Here is a 21,495-nt window from a genome sequence, read left to right on the forward strand (position 1 = left end):
TTCTCCTTTTACCAAATAAACACTTAGTTCATCATATGAATAAATTAAAAAAACTTTTGATAAATATAAAACTTTTGAGCTCAAATTTTGATTATGAGTGGATTCAATAATTAAAAAATTGTCCTTATTTTTAAATAAATTTTTTTTTTTTAAACTTTAAATGAAATATGATACAAATTATACATAGTGTGTATGAATACATTTTTATGTATGATCCGTGTATATGAATACATTTTTTTACTCCAAAACAATATTTATCGAATTTGTACAAACAAATTTTTTATTACAAATTCCGATAATAAAATCTCTTAAGATTTGGTAGTTTTAAAATTAATAAAACTATCTATTATATGCTAACATAAAATTTTGATTACTGGTTTGGTTTCACAATGTTATCGACATTTACTATTTAAATAAGTTTGTAACATTTTTCAATGAAAGCACAGAATTTTTGATTTCCTTGATATGTACTATAAAATCGTTACTTATTTTGTTTTGTACTTTTTAAAATCAAAACTTTTTACTTGTTTCTTTAAACTGAAATACTTGTACTTTTCTCGATAATTTTTAAAAGTAATCTTCCCCTTGTATGTGCAGGATTCAGGTGATGATCACACAAACACTGGTGTGATAATAGATTCCCCAGTAGGACCAATGACTAAATTTTCGTAATATCTACTATCAGTTCTAACTATGAAAAATTCAACTGTCAAGAAAGTTGGGATAAATGTGCACCTTCGGAAAGGGGATAATTATGTGGAAAAGCTTTAAAAAATAATAAATTAACATACATTTTGGAAGATGCTAGGATGTTTAGAGCAAATTTTCTTGATAAAATGCTCTAAAAAAGCTTATTAAATTTAAGGGAAAATCTTAGCATCAAAGGATTCATAACAATATTTAACTTGATATTTTAATTGCCTTAATATGATCGCAATTGTTCTTTATTCTCAATAGTTATTTGTTGTTAAAGTTTTCTAACTAAAAACTTCATTGTTAAATTTGTTAAAAAATTGTATTTTATTAAGACACTATTTCGCTCTAACCGATTTACCTAATAGAAAATTAAATTTCCTTTGAAAGAATACCAGTAATTTAGTACCAGATTAAGTCGTTGATATGGAAGCCCCCTTTGACTGGATGCTTTGGCTTCCATCTGTGCAAGCCACTATCATAACAATTAGAAACTAGGCAATAAGCCTCCTTAAATTTATGTGTGGATAATAAAGAGGCTTATTTGTTAAAAAACAATTTATTTGAATTCAATTGATTTACATTATTAGTTTATTTACTTATTACTACAATGTTTTGAATTGTCTCTTAAGATTTCAAACGTAAATTTTTAATATCGACTAATAACATACATAAAAAAAGTAATAGAAAGTTTGAAAACTATTTAACATTTAAAGTAACGAAATAAACAACTACAAAACACATTGTGTATAAATTATTGAGACAAAATATTGCTTGCAAAATTAAAAACTGTCTGCAGCTGTTTTGATTTTAAAAATCCACTTCTAGATCTCTACAGGCATTGTGTACGTCACCTTTGAAAGCAAGAGCAAATCGCTTTTGAAGCTCTTGTACCGATAAAGAGGAAAATAAAAACAAGAAAAAATAATTCAAAACTTCATATCAATTCAAAATTTCTAGAAGACGCAACAATAAGTTAAAAGAACAGATACAAATATACAAAATATTGTGAAACAAAGAAAAATTTGTTTTTAAAAAAAATCAATAATTTGAACATGAAATTAGATGAGGTGTGAATTCATAAAAGTATGATTTCCTGACCAAAGAGTAGGGAGTAAAATTCCTTTTCAATCAATATTTTCTTTCTTTAAATTATAACTTTCTTTCACATTGACTTTTCTTAAAGGTTTAGGATTACAGCCTGCATAATTGTTGAATAATATAAATAACACAGTTAGAGAGATTTTAAAAACACTCTATTAATAAATTAAAGATCATGTTGATGGTACTTCGATTAAGACATCAATTAAATCATATTTTCATCTATTTCAAAAGTCACAAAAATGTCTTGAACTATCAATATATCTTCAACTAGCAGAACTAAAATATGGGAGTCAAATTGGCAGAATAATCTTAAATCTAGGAAACAATAAGAAATTATTAGAAAAACTGTTGATATTAATAATGTAAGGTATGTCCTTTGCATTTCTCAAAATATGGTAAATATACAAATTTTACCAGAGTTTCTTCTTTAATACATCAATTGCAAAATAAATTTCAAACCTTGTTAGAGAAATGTAAAATTAGAGATAAATCTTTTCATGAGTAAGAGTTAAAAAATACGATTTTATACTTAAAATGTCAATTATCCATTTTAATACATGTAAAAAAAAAAATCTAAATTTATTAACTTTTAATAGGGTTCATTTTTCAAAAAAAAAAAAAAAAAAANAAAAAAAAAAAAAAAAAAAAAAAAAAAAAAAAAAAAAAAAAAAAAAATCAAATCTTTAAATCTAAAATCAAATCTTCTTAATAACATTTAAAACAAACATATTTTATACAGCATTAAAACATAAAAAGTAAAAGAACTATATTAATATTTAACATTTCATCAAGTGAACAATATTCAATCCTAACTATTTGGCAATTTAGATCATATAAAATTGAGAGAGAGAGATTCCTGTAGCAAAGAATATAATCAGTAATAACACTTAATTGAATACCATCAGAGTGAATAAAATAATGCATATCAAATATACGGAAAAAAAAGCTTTAACTCTAAATGAAAAATTAATGAACCATTCACAAGAGGGGGGGGGGGTCAAGAATTCTTCTGTTTTCAAAAATTTATTATAGTTGTCATCCCTAAGTAACAATCGGCACTTTTTGTATAACATAAAAATAAGAAAGCAATTTACTTAGGCAGGGAATCTCCACAAAATCTATAATTATTTTTAAAGTCATATAACGGACTAGAACATAATTAAATTTCCATTCAGGCTGTGGCCCAGTGACATGCAATTCAAATAAAAACTTTAATTGCACCACTTGGAAAGTAGTTATACAAATGAGTTTTTAGAATGTGAATAATGCAGCCCTACTGATTGGTCATTTCATTCATTATTAATATAACTCTGTAATTCAATCAACTAGATGATAATCAACAATTGCCAGATGAGGATTTGTCTCTATCCGAATGGCAGCACCAGTAAAGGGTATATGGGGGAAGGTGTTGTTCCTTTGACAAACTATATATCATTGGGGAGTGCTTCTGCAAGAGCCTGCAATATAAAAATGCAAAAAGTTCAGAGTTTTAAAAAAATGTGGCACAATGTCAGTAAACTTGTGATATTGAAAGTATACTAGTGATTTTGAGATATTGAAAGAAATTTGGTTTAAGGTAAAAAACAGAAGGGATTATTTCCCAATTGCTTAGGAGGAGTCATTGTTAGAAAAATTCGCTGAGCTTATCAGTTAATTTACTGTATGTTTAAAAATAGTATGAATTTTTTAAAATGTGTTTTAGAAATAGAATGTTTGCTTTTTTTAATATATAGGGGGTGGCCAAAATAATGGAAACTCTTCTATACTATTAAATTTTTTCATATTTATCAAGAAATATGTTCAAAGGGGGAATAGCAGAAAGGACATATGATTTTTTTTAAAAAATGAGAACAAGCAGGAAATAATAGGGAAAATAAAAGGTCTACAATAATCTTGCATAAATCTACTATAATCGTTTATTTTGTAAACAAAATGTTTTGCATTCTTGTGGAAAACATTGTCATAAAAAATACAATAAGGAATGAAGAGCAATAACCGTGTTCGGTGATAGTTAACTAATAGAGAAACTAATGAATTAGATAAAAAAATTTTTTAAACTTTATTTATTGTTTATTAAAATTTGACAAAATTTGAAATTAAACGTAATTATTATTCTAAATAATTACGTTTAATTTCAAATTTTGTATTAATTTAGTTTATAATTTATGTTTAACTTATAATTTTGAATACAAGCTTTAAAAGTTTTGTAATTGCACAAAGTTAGACTTTTGGTCCTTTCTCTGTTGCAGCAATTTTAATTCAGCATGTTAAAATAATAAATCTACAACTTTTTATTTCAGTATGAAAAAAAAAAAATTTTTAAAAAAAATTTTTAAAAAAAATATTTTTAGAGAATATGATATAAGTGGAAAGAAAGATGTTATTGAATTTCAAAGTTTTTTAAATTCTGCTCCACCCATGATATTGGACAACTTTGCATGACATGAAATTCTGAAATAGGTCTTTTTATTTTTCCCCAACTTCACTTATGAATTGACGGTTGATTAAAAAAAATATATGATCTATACTTACTTTTAAATTCCATATGACCATTTTACCATCAATTCCTGTTGTACATAGTTTAGATACACCAGTTTTAGAGCCAGCATAGATTTGTAGGCTTGTTACAGCATTTTGATGAATTGTGTCTAACAATGTATCAACACTATTTTCAACAATGGCACGTTTATCCATGTCACGGAATTTTCTCATAGCACTGAAATTAATGAATGAAACAAATCTAATTATAGAAAATAAATGGTCGGGTAAAAATAAAATTTTATAGTTAAAAAAATAATTGCACTAAACACGATTCAATTAATAAGTATCTATTGCTTGTACTATTGGAACCCTATTAACCAGATCATGGCCATCCCTTATTTTGAGAGTCTAATACTTTCATTCTTTCACTTATTCAAAAATCTAAATTTGTTGAAAGAAAGTAAGCTTATGTAGAGAAAATACGATGTCTCATTTCAAAACTTAAAATATTTTATGCACTTATTTTATTTTATAACCGTCATAGAACTGTTGATCTAATTTTGGGTTTACGACTACAAATGTTCAACTCCGTAGCCTTGTAATTTTGAACCCAATCCAGAAGACAAAGGAATTCCTAGGTGAAATTTGGACTTTTGGGGAACTTACCCATATTTGCATTACATGGAGAGGAAAACCACGAAAACATCCCACTGCTAGCCTGACAGCAAGGGGATTCTAACCCATGATCCGCTTACCACTAAGGATATTTTACATTAGCACTGTGGTCGGTGCGAGCCGAGTGTGGAATCCGTATAGACTAGCCATCGCTAGGATTCAAACCTGGTTCATCTGATTGGAAGGCGTACATTCTATCCTCTGAACTACCATCATCTGACTAGCATAATTGAGGTGAGACCCTCAAACCATTATGATTGAGTCCAAGTAGGTGAAAATTCAAACATTATGTTAAAAGTTATTTGAGGTCCTTTATTCATTTTGAACACTGTACAAACTTTAATCTACAATCTGCTTCACTTGAAAGGAAGTTTCAGCTTCATCAAAAAGGAAAACAATATATTTTTACAAGTTAGAATTTATAGACATTCATTTTTAATAAAACTTTTTAATCACCAATCACATTACTAAACCATTATTTTAATTGGAAATTTCATTTATTTTAAAGAGATGCAATGCAAGTAACAGGAAGAATTCTTAACCAAATAAAACTTTAAATAATAAAGGTAAACCAGGTAAGTTTTTCTGAGAGTAAAATAATGAGAGTTTTAAAAACTCATTACTTCCAAAATTATTTATATCTAAGTCTTTGCACTGATTGAGAACATGAATACAAAACAGAGCAAGGCAGTCATCAATAATAAAACTTAACAGAAATAACAATGAAATAAAATTTAAAAAACAATTACATACCTAAATCCATCAACTTCTCTTTTCTGAGATTTATCTAATTTAGTTACAAACGTTAATTTCATTCCATCATATTGAAATAACATCGGACAACAATCATGGCCCTGAAAAGAAGAACAGTTACAGTTTCATGGTGAAGCCACTTTGCATGTTTCAAAAGCTGCATTTAAAATCTCAATAAACTTATTATGTCATTGTCACCAATATTCCTTTAGTTTATTATCTAATATTGCTAGATCTACATTTTGCCACATTCAGTAGGCTCTTGATTATCTTGTTTAATAAAAAGTCAGGCATTTTAGAACTAGAAGATCTAACTCTTCGTGGAGGGATGAAAAAAATGAGGAATGCAAAAACAGTCTGCTGCCACTCCCCTATCAGCCTAATGTGTAGCAAAACTTGTAAAAACAAACTCTTCTTCGGTGATTCCATGGTGACTAACATTACATTTTGATATACTTTCCATTTTTAAACCTTTTTTTTTGCTGATAAATATCGAAAAAAAAATTTTTTTTTTTTAATTATATTGGATGCTTTTTTAATATATTGATATTGTTATGCATCTAAGAAAAAGGAATCAAAATTATGAATGTTTATATTTAGAGTAAAAATATAAAATCTGACTGGTACTACATAATAAAACATCATATTTTTACTTTAAATTTCGAATTAACTGGAAACATTAAAAATATACATGAAATTGCACATAGAAAATTGCAAATAGAGGAAAACCCCTTGTGACTGATGCTACTAATGCAAATTATAATAAAATTTTAATAAACTTTTTTTTCTTATTATAAAACACATAAAAACTACCATTTTTCATTTCACATATTAAATAGTTAATAAGAACTTAAGAAATTTGTTAATGGAGAGATGCTGTTGGAGAGAATATGAATTGTCATTTCTCTTAGAACATTTTATTCAACAAACATAAAATTAGTATAACATGAACAAACTTGAACATTAGCGGTCGTCCTACGATCAAGCTAGCTAGTGGAGAGGTTGAAAAGGTAAGTGGCAGTTCTTCACCTGACGGATAATATTTTTCACAAGGTTACTTTTACCTGAAGATCTTATCTCACCATGCTGGTGACAAGACTGGTGAAAGTGGCGAGGACCACACTATTAAAGGCTTATTTTTTTGTTATCCTTTGTATCATGGCATTGCCCATCTCTAGTTGTACAGTTTATTAAAAAACAATAAGTATTTTTGCATTACGCATGAGCAACACATGTTATCAATTACAGGGTAAAGGGAGTTAAAAGTGGAACTCCACCCTGCCAATCTTTTCTGTTCATTGGCCTACCCTACCTCTATATTACATTGAATAGTCTGAATTTTGTAGGAAGAGAAATATTGATTTTCAAAAAATACCAACCTTTAAACTAGAAAAAATTAAATGTTAAATAAGAAAAACATGAGCAGATTAAAAAAAATAAGAACACTTACAGCAGCGACTATAGTGGAGTTAGAAGTCCAGGCACATGCAAGATAGGGAAGGAACTGGGTTTTTACAGTAATTAACCTGTTAAACAATAAATGGTTATGTTAGAAGAAACAGGAGAGAATGTAACTTTTATGAACATTTAGATGGATTAATTTAATTTTCATAATTCTTGCTACAGTTACTTAAGAGTAAAACAGGAAATTGTTAATTGTTTCAAAAATACATCATCTTTTAAACTGAAAATAAACTGCTTTGGCACTTTATAATAACTAAACTAGCAGCAAATCAGACTGAGACTTAATTAAAAACATACTTAATTTAACATTTTCCTCATGTAAGTGTAGTTTAACCAAAATATTTTCAAATTTTTATCAAAATTTGGATAGGTGATAAAATTTAACGTTTGCAACAATCTTTTATGGTAACATCCCCTTTTCACAAAATTGCATATTTGAGGAATGTTAATATTTAGTCGGTGGCTTATGCATTGCCTTTATCTAATTTTTCTGAATGTCAATTTAAAATTTTTTTTATTTTATTTCAGTCAACTTATTTTGGAGGAATTGAATATGCTACCTCAGTCAGATTTATTTTCTATAATTCTTTATTTGTGTATATATACATATTTAATAAAGTTTCAATGTTTTAGGTGGACGATAGATTAGGTTTATATGAAATTCAGTTTTCTTTAAGGTTAGTCAACTTTTTTTTCTTCTTATTCTTTATATACTTAACAGATGGCTTTTAACAATTGTGTTACACAATAAAAGGAATGAAGTATTGAATTTTCTCTAATAGTCCTTAAGAAAACTTTAGGAAACCAATAAGTAGTAACATTTTATAAAGAAGAAATTAAAGATGTAAGCTTACGCCATATTTTTTTCTGCGTCACATATAGAAACAGTACTGTCATGGCTGACCCAAACAAGTTTTGATCCATCGGCGGAAAAGCTAACACAATGCACCCATCCACCTGTAAATTAAAAAAGAAAATCAGAAGAGTTTCTATTGTGTAGATGTATGCAATACACAAAATGTTCCAGATTTTTTGCAGAGAATGTTCTAGGTCTCAAAAAATAAAATGTTAAAAACTAAGTAATTAAATGAACTAAATGAAAATCCAACTCAAAATTCATCTATCACTTGCATGAAGCTATCAGGTCATAACGAGAAAGCCCCCACCAAAAAAAGTTCTTAACAAAGTTAGAGTAAAAAAACAAACATAAAAGCAGTATCTTCAGTGTGATCACCACTCTACATCGAGGATTTTCTGCTAACGTATTGGTAGAAATCCAAAACCTACAACTCCAAGAACAGATAGGCTGCATTTTCGAGTCCTGTGCTGAATCAAAGATAGTATCAGTAAGGTGTAGCTGCAGGTGTGAGGTCGAAGTCAGAGTGAGTAATGTTGGGGCTATATGGTAGGTGTGATAAAAGATCTTATTTGAGCCAATAACAAGTCAAACAGGCATATGCAAACACATGTAATCTTGCGTTATCTAGATGGAACAGTATCTTTTCACATTCGAACTCGAAAAAAAAATCTGTTACTTTACCATAAATATTTGAATTTTAGAAATTTGATATAGTTTGTAAATTTTTCTCTTGCTTGCAACCAAAAATTCAACTTTAATAATACAACAATACTTAAAGGCTCTTAAAGGAATATAAAAAAAAAACCCTTCTCTTAGGTATCAAATTCAAATTTTAGATTTAAAGTCAAAATATCAGTTCAAAATCAAATGTTTGTAGCATCAGTACTTCAAGAGTTTTATTTTCAGATTTCATGAGATTCAATGAGATGTTGTGGACATTATTTCATTTAATTGGTATTATGACACTAATTCAAGACAAATAATGATGTTTGAAAAAGAGGAATGAATGTGTTTAGGTTCCACTTCTTTTGACTATGAAAAAAAGAAGCATGAATTTGTAAGTGACTGATAACAGAGTAATAATGAAATATGTAATTGCAATACTTAGGGAGCAATACAAGATAAGTATTTATTCATACTCAGAGTTTTTCTCTTTTATTAAAACTGAGAAGAAATTTTTTCTAATAAGGTTTTAATGGGGTGTTATACTATTTTTTATGTCATTTGACAATGACAGAACTTAATTAATTAGTATAATATCACTTGCAGCTCATTGATTCTCTCTTGCAAAAAAAGTTTTTAAAAAAAAGAGAGAACTATACATACTATTTGAAAATTCTGCCATGACATGTCCAAGAGGCATTTTGAAACCCCAAACAGTTGGTTCCGGTTTACTATCAATCTCTTTAACATATGCAGAAAAAACCCTGAAAATATTTAAAGTCGTTAAGAAATTTTTGAAGTCTGTATTGATATTAGAATGAAATTATTATATTTTACCTAGTTTTAAAATCTGTAGATCCGCAAGCGAGTAAAACGTTATTAGGATGCCAGTCAAGGCTAAAATGGAAACAAAATTATTAGGCTAGTATTACAATTAACAATTATTAAACAAAAACTTATCAATAAACAAATTTATTTAAATTAATAATCAAATTAAATTAAATTAATAATAACAAATTAAATTAAAAACCTTTAACAGGGAGATTATTTAAGCTTGTCTTTTTTATAATACCATTACAATTTGAGCTAGGATCTTGAAATTTGGACAGTACCTAGAGGAACAGTTTTAGCTCCCATAATGTGAAGCTTTTCAAAGCAGTACTTTCAAATATTTTAGAATTAGATAAATATTTAATAAAAGGACAACAATGCAACTAAAAATATCAGGAAGGTTTAATCTTCTAGTAAGAAAACCCTAAAATTAGAACATCTTCAAAATTATATGTACAATGTTTCAAAACACTATATTTTTAATAATTATTTTAACATGTGAAAAACTGATCAAATTTTTTTTTTTTTAATCATTAATGAAGAGTTAAAAGAAGTTCAAAGAAAGATTACGTAAATTAGAAAGAGACCCTGGAACCAAATATATATATTTTGAGAAGTAGCTTTATATATATATATATGAATGACTTTAAAAAAAAAAATTGGTCACATAATCATCTTCAGTTACCTAGTAACAGTAGATTTTATAGGCTTCTTTATATGTTTACTCAACCACCAATCATTTTCTTCTTCAAAAAAACACACAGATATCAATCTTGCTCCACAGCCAACGGCAAACTTAGTCTCTATACAAGGATAAATCAAAGAAATTCATAAAACATTATAAAAAATAGTCAAGATAAGCACTGCAAAGAGCACATGAATAAATATATCATTAAAAATATAAAGGAAATCTACAACTGGAAAATGTAACAAGAAAGGAGGTTATATTAATATTTTTTTAAACCTTCTTATTTTTGGAACTTAATTAAAATATTTAAAGCGTTTTATCAGACTTTTTTTGAAATGAAGATTTTCTGCAAATTTTTCGTATGCAAGAATATTCATAAGGAGTTATCCTATCAGATTTAAAGCACCACTTGCACTTGTGAAGTAACCATTAAAAAAATACTTACTAAAAATAGGAGAAAACTTTATGAATCCTGAGAAATTTATTTTATATCCTTTCTAAAGAAGGTATCGCATATTGTAGTTTATTCAGAAATGGCAAGAATTTTTCATGTTGGGAGAAACTTCAAGAAAAATCGCCACTGAAGAAACAAGTTACTTTCATTCCAAGTGGATATCAAAAACTTTTTTCTAATAAAGAAGTTTTTTTAAAAAGTTTAAAATTGTAATCTTGTTTAAATAGTAGTATTAATTTTCAAACTATTAAATATAGCAGAAGAGATTTACCATTAGGTGACCACCTAACACAAGTTGCAGCTCGGTTTATTCGAAGTAAAACTAGAGTAGGTTTCCATTTATCATTAGCTTTTGTCCAGACATATGCGTTGCGATCCTGCAAAAATAACACAAATGTTAAAATAATGGGTTACTTCAGTGTAACATATGATGCAGGAAACATCAATCAAGTAGGAAATCTTAACCAAGTTAAATATCCTTTCTGAATTTGATTATCAAATACCAACTGTATAATCAGTTAATGATTTGAAGATGCATTTATTAATTAAAATATAAATTACTTTAAATTTTTTTTTCTTTCATTTTATTAATTTAATAACCAATTTAGATTATAACAAAATACAGTTTGGGTTCCCTTTTACCTGTAGTTTTTAAACATTCTTTCAAACCTGATGTTAGATTGTATTATTGAGTAGTCGATAAGTAATATGGGGGTTAAAAAATATGGCCAAAATAATAGGGGTTAGTCGCAATCAGGGATATATGGACATTGAATTTCAAAGATCTGACTTTTGTGAAATTCAATTTCTCAGGAGCTTTTCAACAGATTTTGCTCAAATTTTGTATTTTGCCATTAAAAATTATATTCTTCAAAATTATGCAAAAATTTTTATATCTTACAAATCAATTTTTTTCTCCATGGAATTATCTTAGGATAAACAAATTTTATAATTGTGTGCAATAATTTTTCAGTTCGCTTAAAAAGTTTTTGAGATACAGAGAAATATGCGAAAAATAAAATTAACCTTAATGGATCCAAACTTTGGACTACTCCACAGACAAAACTGTACAATAGTTCCCAGGCTGCGACTACCCCCAACATTTCAGGGTTAAAAATTTGAATCCATCAACAACAAAAAAAAGAAAGTACGTTTATTCCGAGAAAGTCTGTTTCTGAATTCATTACTTAAAATATCCTCTGCATATTTGAGGTTACCTACTCGAACTAGTAAGATAGAGTCAGAAAACTTGAAGATCCAATCATTAAATCAAATGTTATTAAGGAGTGATGTTTTCTTTTACTTATATTTTGAGCACAGTACATTTTTTATGTAAATTCTTTAAACTATCCTAAATTTGCGACATCAAATTTTGCTATACACATGTTTTCGTAAGCCTTATTTTTACAATAGTCTCCGTTGGAAATAATTTAACTAATTAGTCGGATCATCCCTTGTATTAGGCTCTTTCCTAACACAATTAAAATTTAAGTTCAAGGTTATGTTATATTTCTAGAGGAGTACAATACTTTTGTATAGCTTATTAAGTATTAATTAAGGAGTAGGATGCGATATGCTTTCTTCCCTTTTTTTTCCTTCTAGAAATGGGGGGAACATTTATGGAATTTTGTTCCGGTTTTCTGGTTTCCGGATAAGAGGTTCTGTACTGTACTATCTGCAATTGCTGTGAATGTCTGTCTCAATCAGGGTTGGGTTTTTGCCGTCAAAAACTGGTTTTTGACATGACAGTGGTAAAAACCGTGTTTTTACCGGTAAAAACCGTCAAAAACCTACTGTTTTCTTTAATTTATGGCATATAGCGGACAATATATTATTTTCACATAATTGCCTTTATAAATGAATGTTGTAAATGATTGCTATTGATTTTGCAACTATATACATGTATTCTTATAGAAGGATATACATTCATACAGAAATATTGTAATATACTTATTGAAAATAGTGATACTTACTTTTATCATTATAGCTTGATTTGCAAAGGATTCAAAATTTTGCACTTCTTAATTGTTAGAAATAAACAAACAAACAAAAAAGCTTGGAACTATTAATAAATTCAAGAACTAAAAAGAAGAATTTAAAATTTGGCATTTCTTAAATATTAGAAATAAGCTAAACAAAACTTTCAAAACTTGTAACTACTAACAAACTCTAAGTCAAGAATGACTTGACATTCTTCAGTAATGTAATATGCCAAACAAAATGATGCTTGGAAATGTTGAAAATTTTGTTTAGTATCCTAATATTTTACTTCAAATAGTATGTTTTGATATAATCATGTTGGGAAAATGCAAGAATCTGTTCTTAAATATCTTTTAACAACTTTTTTTCTAATTTTATTGCCCAAAAATGAATTAATTTTAAATTATAAGCAGTTAAACTCAAATAAAAATACAGTTTTACCAAAACTATGGGTTTTTGACAGTTTTTGACAGAGGGGTTTTTGACATGACGGTAAAAACCATGGTAATAACCGGTAAAAACCGTCATGTGTCAAAAACTTGCCAACCCTGGTCTCAATATTTTGGCATGCGGCCCTTCATTGGTCAATCTGCTGTGCATGCAGCCCTTCACTCAAAAAGTTTGTGCACCCCTAATTTAGGCATTAAATGTTTATTTCCTTTTTAAGTGTTGTTGTAATAAATATTCAAGATCTGTTATTATACTTTTTTTTTTATCATATTTACAAATTTATGAGCAAAAGGGAATATTTTTGTTATTATTATAAATATTAATCATGAGTAACAAAATTTATAACTGCTTGGCTAGGTAGAATTATAGGAAAATAAGTTTGTGCACAAAAAAAAACTGCCTTACACTTCATCAGTAAAAATTAAATAAGAAACAAACAGAAAATAAAAAACTTACTGCTGAACATGTGACAATTCGATTAGTGTTAGGCGCCCAGTCAATGCTTGTCACACGCAAATCATGCTGTGTCAAAACATTTTTACATGACCAATTATCCCCTTCTCTTTTATAGATGTGCACTTCATTGTTATTAGGCGAGAGAGCAATTTCTGCAAAGTTTAAATAAGAACATTAAAAATGATTCAAGTATTCAATCATAAAATATTAAGCTTATAAACTAAGTCTTAAAATACCTAATTTCTATACTTACCAAAGTTTTAATCTTTGAAAAAAGTCAGATTTATTTGATTTAAACCAGTTTTTTAAATACTCCTTTTTTTTTAAATAAAGATATTCTAACAATAGTTAACGTTAATAATAGTTTTAATATCTAGTTAACTTTTATAAATACAATTAAAAACTTATAAATAATAAAACATAATACAGTATAATTTAAACATAATGAAAATAGAATAGGAATGTATCCTAGAATAAGAAGCTAAAATAACCAAATCATAAAATTAATTTCACAAATCAGTCCTTTTAAAACCTTGAAATAACAAATAAAAAAAATTGTATTCCTTTTTACTGGTAACACCTGTTTTAACTGTAGGCTGACAATTACGTTACATGGAAAAACTTAACATACCTATTTATTAAAAAAATAATCGCATTATAAATATTGATTTATTCTTACAGCATTCTTTATACCACTTCAGTATTACAATCACAAAATTAAAATAAAATCTGATTTAAAAGATTGTGTGTTTTGAAACTTGGAATTGATACGAATTTTATTACTATGATTTTTGCCAAAAAATTTATACCCAATAACTATTTTTTTAAGGGGCAAGAAAAAAACTTCATTAAATTTTTACTTTATTTTTTATTTACATTCAGAAAAATTCGAAAGAATTATACGATTTTAAAGTGTATTTCAAAAAAGCTGTAATTTGTTACAAACCAAGTACCTACCAATGTAATTTTTCTACTTGAAACTTATTAAATACAGCAATCATTACACAATAAATTGTAAAACTATGAACATCAATAAAAGAATTTAACCAACTTATCAAAATATTTTGAAATTCTTTTAAATTGACAACAGTTTTTTTTAAAAAAAACATTTTATCATTAAAGTCAATGAAGCTTGATACTTACGTGTCCTGTCATTGTTCCAAGCATGGCAGGTTATTGGATCTACGCCAAAACTGTGAATTTCCGTCATCGGTTTTTCAGTTTTAAGTTCTAAAAAAGTTAAATTAATTAATCGAAAAATTTTAAAAACACATACATAAAAACTACGGACTAGTAGTTGAGATTTTTAAAAGGTTACTTTTAAAAGTTAGCTAGAAAGGTTCAAAGGCTACTTTAAAAAGTTTGATTAGTCGAGTTTAGTTGGGGTACTTTTATGGACATTTTCCAAAAATTTTATAGGACATTTAAGATTTTGTTAGGCTATAACTAAGTTACACTACAGTTTATTAAATAACAATTGTCTTGTAAAACTGAAAATACATATTCTGTATAGCATATTAATCAATATGTATTACAGTTTGATAAGTCATATTTAAGACAAATATAAGAATGTTCCTACCCATACATTTAAATACATAAAACAAATGGTCTGCATAAAATTATAGTAGACTCTATATTCTATAACAATTTTGTTCTAATTTGATTCTATAACAATTTTATAAGAAAAAAAAATTTATTTGATAACTTCCTAATTTTTTTACCTAATTTTAACCGAAAACTGTTTTTTGCCATTAATTTTCAAATTGGCACTTTACATTTTAAGGCAAAGAGTTAGAAGCATTATTTAATTTTCAGTCGCTTCGCATTTTCAAATTTTGAAGATGGCTTTTTCAGATTTCAAATTTTGTAACTCTACTATACCAGATTATCAAATAAGAACTCAATATCTTAAGGACTGGAGTTTGGTCCTAGACTCACCACTTTGTTTCTCGACATTTTTCCAAATTAATTTTGTATCTAACAGTTTGTTCAGATATTAAATTATATGCAACAGTCACAATATTTTGAGCTACTGCAGTTGTTCTCAATCTTTCTGTTCCATATTTTACTAGTATTTCATTATGACAAGTTATTTTTAACTTGTTATTCTTTTCACTAATCTGCAAATCAAAATAATTTTTCATTAGTTCTAAGTCTTTATCTTATCATAAGTAAAATTATAAACAGTTAATTGGACACCCAAAAACTAAGTAAAATGTGTTGTAGGATCAATTGTTTTGTACAAAACTTAAATTATTTTGTTNTAATTTGTTTATAAAAATCTAAACCATTAAAAAGAACATTCTCAAAAAGATTAAACTTGCATAAATCTAACCAGTTAAACCTATCAATTTTTTCATCAAATAAATACTTGTCATAAATACCTTCACAAATCTCAATAATTTTTTCATGTGGTATGCTGGTATACAAATTTTCAAAATCAAAAGTGTTAATGCTGGAAATATCATTACTTTTAATAAAATCCAAAACTTCAACATTACTTTCAATAATAATATTTTTTTCTTTTTTAATTTTAATCAAAATAATTTTTAAAAAACAAAAAAACCTTTTACTAATATCAGAATTATAACTATTAGTACCACATGCTATAAACCTAAATTTAATTGGAAATGAATACATTATATGGCTTAAAGTTTTTAGTAACTTCAAATGTAATTAGTAAGCTTGTAATTCTATTAATAATACATTTGATAACATTTTATTAATTTTTATATAACTAATTATAATTATAAAACTAGTTCCCACTGATTGCTAGGTGTAAAATATTGAAAGAAAATACAGTAGTTTCATTTCTTAAGAAATTAGTAAATTTTCTTTTTAGTCCTTGCAGTTTAGTAACAAGCCCTTTAAAAATAATACATGAAATTGTTTGAAAATTAATACTGTAAATTAAAGTAAATTGTAATTATAAGCTATTAAAAAGAATTTTATAAGCTAGTTCTTTTTTCAAAAAAAGTGTTTCACTTACTTGAATTGGAAATAACCTATTTTTTTTATTTGAGGTAATTTTTTTTATTCAGGAAGAAACATTTCTTCCTTGTTTGTAGTTATATTTTTCAAATAAAATGCAGAGGTCAAAATTATTTAATTTTAGTCATAGGTTCGAAAGACCAGTAACCAAAAAATATTACTAATCTATACACATTTTCACCAGTTTGATGATGTATGCATTTCGTATATATACATTTTAAATTTGCAATCGTGAGAATTTGTGGTCAGATTTATGATGAGACAATAACAAAGGCTAAGACCAAATCCTTACCATCCCATTACATTGATTGCTTGTTCGGAGACCTCTTATTATTATTTTATTGTGGCTTTAATTTAATTGCGGTGGTCCTGGACCAAAAGACCACTGTTAATGTAGAGCCCTGACATTAAAAAAAAAGAAAGAAGCTAATTACAAAATAAAAAGAGAAACTTTACTTTTAGCATTTTGTAAGTCTCATAAGAAGGATATGAAGAGTTTTGATTAGAAAGAAACAAGAAAAAAAAGTGCCCTGATCTACATCAAATCGATAAGTAAATTACAGTTGGGTACTTCATGACTTTATTTTAGCATGCAACAAAAAAAGAAGTTAATATAATTACAATTTTTTAAATGATTATACTGTTTATTGCTGGGTTATGAATGATAAATCAAACTTCATTATTTATCTTTAGAAAAATAATGAAATAAATCCCGTTATAAATAAGTTCGTAAAAGTGAGAAAATAAATTGTTTATTATCAAGAGGACAACAAATAAAGAAAAAACCTAGGTGCTTGAATAATAGAGAGGCGGCTTACTTTATAAGTTCATAAACCGAAATTAAGACAATCCTAATGTATAGATAAAAAAATAAAATAAATCTCAAACAATTAAATTAGTTTTTTTAATGTAAATTTGGAATTTTTGACACAAACTTATCTTAAAAATCGGTATTTTCGCCACGCCCGCTGTGATTACATCCCACTGTGAATTTACGGAAGTTATCTTTCATGTAAGCCTATTAAAGGAAACATACAATTTTATACCAAAATCTATCAAAATAACAGAAATCAAGAAAATACACACTCTGTTACGAGAAATCTTCGATATTGCACAAGAAAACCCTAATAAAGTTTTAAAGCTAATTTTTTGACAACTTTACTTTACTTTTACAACTAAATAATTTAGAGAAAAAAAAATAAACAATTGTACACAGTTAAAGATAAACGAATTCGATATTAGATATTGGGTTAGTCGTAATATAATCCATTTACTCCAGTCAAACTGTTGTAGTTCGTAAATAAGGACTTGCTTTAAAAAAACCTATCTAAAAAATAAGCGTTTAAATGGTTTGCTCGCTTGAGAAAGTTGAATAACATCCCTTACCTTCCAAATTGCTTCTTATGTAACTTATGGCGTTCCCACGATTCGCACTGAAGGCGTTGACGCTTGAAAATATGAAATCTGATTGAACAGTTGGATATAACGTAGAATGAGCTATAAAATATAGAGTGAAGTGAAATGATTTAAGATTTCAAATTAAGCTTGTAAGTTTGTATTAAAGCGTAAAACGAATACTTAACACATTGTATTTTAACAGTAATGGGGGAAAAAAATAATTGTTGATAAATTTAAAAGAAATAAAAATTCTAATTTATGTTCCTGTTGCGATCAATTTAAAAGCACTTAAATGTTTCAAATCCCAAAGTTTTTTTGAACAAGACTTGAATATCAATCATTTTCTACTCTCAGAGCTTAAATGGCTTCTAGGAAACGAAGACAAATTGATGACTGTGAAATTGCTAACAGTGAATCAAGTGTTGAGACTTCAGTGCCCTTTAGAAAAAATCACCTTAGATTTGAAAGTGAGGGAGTAAAAGTTGAGAAATCAATCACGTTTGGTAATGAGCCTGAATATATAACAAGTCGATCCCAAAAAAGAGAAATTAGAAGTTACTTATTAGCACAACAAAGGAGAATCATTATTAAAGCTTCCCTCAATAGATTTTTTGAACAGCCTGATGTATTAAAATTTTTGTCATGCTTGTATAATTCGTCTGCTTCACTCAACAAACATGTGAAAAGAACACAAACCTTTAGTGTTATGAGAGAAACAATACGTAAATTAAAGAAAAGAAACAAAAAGTTGAAGTGTCATTGTAATTTTTGGAAAGGTATATCGTTTTCTAAGCATAAGCAATTAAGAAAACTGTTTCATGAAAATAAAAAACTTCAGTATATTTTGAATAAATCGTAAATTTGTAGAATATTACATTTTGCTAACAGGCAAAATTTGTTGCTTTTCTATTCTTTGTGTTTTATTAAAAAAGCAATGTATACCAATAAATATTGCTTATAGTGTGATTAAATAAAACATCAATACATATTTTCATGTATGATTAATTTTTTAATCAATATTTCCTTATTAGAAACTATTTGAGAAGTATTAAATTAACTGTAATGTGTGCAATGCTTTAAATGATTAGTTACATTCTACATTTGTTAGTTATTTGTTGTCTAGTTTTTGTAGAAATGCCTGTTTGTTTATTTTAAATGAAAAAAAAATATATGTATTTGTAAGCTTTGGCTTAACAAATTTTCTGCTTTTTATTTTATCTATGACAGTCTACTCTAAAAAATCCATTTTACAAAATTGCCAAATGTTTGAAAAGTTTCTTGAATTTTGAAATTGAAGTATTTAAAAACTATTTATNTTTTTACCTGGTTCCAAGACAGTGCAATAGCATAGACGGCATCTTTTACTGTAAACATTTTCTGAAAATCAGTCACGTCACAGTCGGCATTTAACAGGCCTTGAATAAAAGACCTTCTATAAAAGCATTTAAAATTTAGAATAACCCATGGGTTGAATCAAAGATGTTACGATAGGTGGGAGCAGAGTAGCAACAATATTTCCAGAAACTGACTCATCTACTGGCGGGTGGGCTTTGCAATTGTCCAAAAGAAGGAGGGATTTAGTACCGAGTGCTTCTGGATGATCCCAAACTACCCCGAAAACTTCCGAATAGCTCTCGAGCGTTTTTGTTTGCATTAAAGACACACTTTTGGAGAAAGCCAAAATTTTTACAATTTTCCAGAGTGATGCCGGACTATCAGGCATTCGGGACAGTTGGATGCCGGACTAATGGACTTCTACTGTATTTGTAAGCTTTGGCTTACTATACAAATTTTCTGCTTTTTATTTTATCTATGACAGTCTACTCTAAAAAATCTATTTTACAAAATTGCCCAATGTTTGAAAAGTTTCTTGAATTTTGAAATTGAAGTATTTAAAAACTATTTATTATACATAGCTGCCAACTCTAATGGATTTACCTGTAGACTTCTGAATTTTGTCTATTTCTACTGGTATAATCCTAGTTTTTGTAGATTTTAGAAAATTCCCTAAAATTGAGCAAGTTTTATTAAAAAATCCCTATTGAAATAGAATTTAATGATTACTTAAATATTTAAATAAGTATTACTAATGCATAATGAAGTGGGCCTCCTTTATAAGAATCAGTTTGAAACTTTTCTTTTTTTTAAACTTTTTGTTCTAAAATTTTTTGTCTGTTTTTATTCAGAATTTTCCTTTTTAAATTACTTAAAAAGTCTTTTAACTATCAATAATGAATAACTTGTCCATTACAATTCAAAATTATGAGTTAACATAATAATTTTTTTTTAATTCATCTAATATCAATCATATATGGAAAATATTGCTGACCGTTTATAGTTATTAGTGTGATAACGTTTTTCCTTTTTGATGATAGTAAAAATCCCTAAAGTTTTCTACGCGTAAAATTATTAGTATATTATACAAGAGTTATCCGTGGTGCATAGCGTTTTTAAAAAGTGCTTAAAGGTGCTTATTTTCCATTTTCGTTTTTTAAAAGCCCTTAAAGGTGCTTTTTCCATTGGGTGTTTTTAAAAAGTACTGTTAAAAATCAGATTTTTTTTCTTTTCTATGTCGATTTTCGCCACGTTTCATGCAAAATCATATTTTTCACTTTGTTCTATTCAAGATTTTCACAATTTGTTCAACCACTATCTATTTCGGCGTACTGTCGGTCCATACCCTATGAAAGCGTCAATCATTTTACATGTTTGATGAAATACTTGCGAGTCTGCATGTGCGTCTACTGAGCTGAGCTTGGTGAGATTCTTGCACTCTCTTGTGCAACTCTGCTTCATTTTGCAAGATATTCTCAATTTCAGGCTTCACTTTCCACCCTCTGATATCGAACTGAAAAAAATCTTGATCATTTTATAATGGCTAAGATAATCAAGAAAAGAGTTTTTTGTCAGAACCTAGTTGTATTATAATAATGATGTAAATTTTTTGAAAATTATTTTGCATTTTGTAAGTGTATATAATTTTTGAGTGCTTCAAAAGTGCTTATTTTTTGTTGAGAGATTTGGCTATGCACCTTGTTATCATGAAATTTATATTTTGTAAAATCACTGGATTTTTTTTCGGTATATGTTGGCAGCTATTAATTATAGGGTCATATTTTTAACATTTCTATGCATATTTTATTGATGCTTACTTTAGTGCAAACTAGCCTTTAAGGAAAAAAAAAAAAAAAACGTTTTTTAAATAGTTGACAAAATTGAAAACTGGCATCCAGAAATTGCATAATTTTTGTGTCACTGTATGGTATAGGAATTTTTTTTAAAAAAAATTGCATAGATTCATAACGTATGAATTTGTTTAAAATTTCTAGAAGATTTTGAAAATAAATATCACTTAGCTTCAAACATTTTAAATGAAGTTTAAAATCCAAACAAAATCACTAGAAAAGTGTGATTTTCTTAGCTCATTACTACAAAATTTTCTGTTTAGAGCAAGGGTTTCCAACTGGCTGCCCGAGGGCTGTATCCGGCCCGCTAAGCCTTTTTTTGTGGCCCGCGATCTAAAATATATTTCTTGTCATTTTTTGCGGACAATTT

At 27.5% G+C, this 21,495-nt stretch overlaps 1 protein-coding gene across 5 annotated transcripts; it reads right to left on the reverse strand.

Moving 5' to 3' along the window:
• Positions 1 to 1,233: 1,233 nt before the first annotated feature.
• Positions 1,234 to 18,009, reverse strand: LOC107450487 (Actin-related protein 2/3 complex, subunit 1A). 5 transcript variants are annotated; one of them, XM_043044452.2, is made up of 12 exons: positions 17,929 to 18,009; positions 14,695 to 14,781; positions 13,552 to 13,703; positions 10,937 to 11,042; positions 10,209 to 10,326; positions 9,530 to 9,589; positions 9,356 to 9,456; positions 8,025 to 8,127; positions 7,157 to 7,232; positions 5,707 to 5,807; positions 4,330 to 4,513; positions 1,234 to 3,254 (listed from the first exon to the last, which is right to left on the reverse strand). In XM_043044452.2, exons 2-12 carry the CDS (start codon positions 14,759 to 14,761, stop codon positions 3,222 to 3,224), a joined length of 1,101 nt encoding a protein of 366 aa, XP_042900386.1. In that variant the 5' UTR covers positions 14,762 to 14,781; positions 17,929 to 18,009; the 3' UTR covers positions 1,234 to 3,221. The 5 variants fall into 5 exon arrangements, with proteins under 5 accessions (XP_042900386.1, XP_015921776.1, XP_015921777.1 ...); XM_016066290.4 differs by lacking the exon at positions 17,929 to 18,009 and adding an exon at positions 17,629 to 17,800; XM_016066291.4 differs by lacking the exon at positions 17,929 to 18,009 and adding an exon at positions 17,629 to 17,766 and having other exon boundaries at positions 14,695 to 14,774.
• Between the last annotated feature and the right edge of the window lie 3,486 nt (positions 18,010 to 21,495).

The sequence above is a fragment of the Parasteatoda tepidariorum genome, chromosome 5, assembly GCF_043381705.1.
Source record: "Parasteatoda tepidariorum isolate YZ-2023 chromosome 5, CAS_Ptep_4.0, whole genome shotgun sequence".
NCBI classification, from domain to species: domain Eukaryota; kingdom Metazoa; phylum Arthropoda; class Arachnida; order Araneae; family Theridiidae; genus Parasteatoda; species Parasteatoda tepidariorum.

Coding starts and splice junctions, on each gene's coding strand:
- LOC107450487 (XM_043044452.2), bottom strand. CDS start 14,761: ATGACGGAAATTCACAGTTTTGGCGTAGATCCAATAACCTGCCATGCT. Junction 9,457..9,529: donor TCTACAGATTTTAAAACTAG/GTAAAATATAAT, acceptor AAATATTTTCAG/GGTTTTTTCTGCATATGTTA. Junction 5,808..7,156: donor ACTCCACTATAGTCGCTGCT/GTAAGTGTTCTT, acceptor TCTTCTTTTCAG/GGCCATGATTGTTGTCCGAT.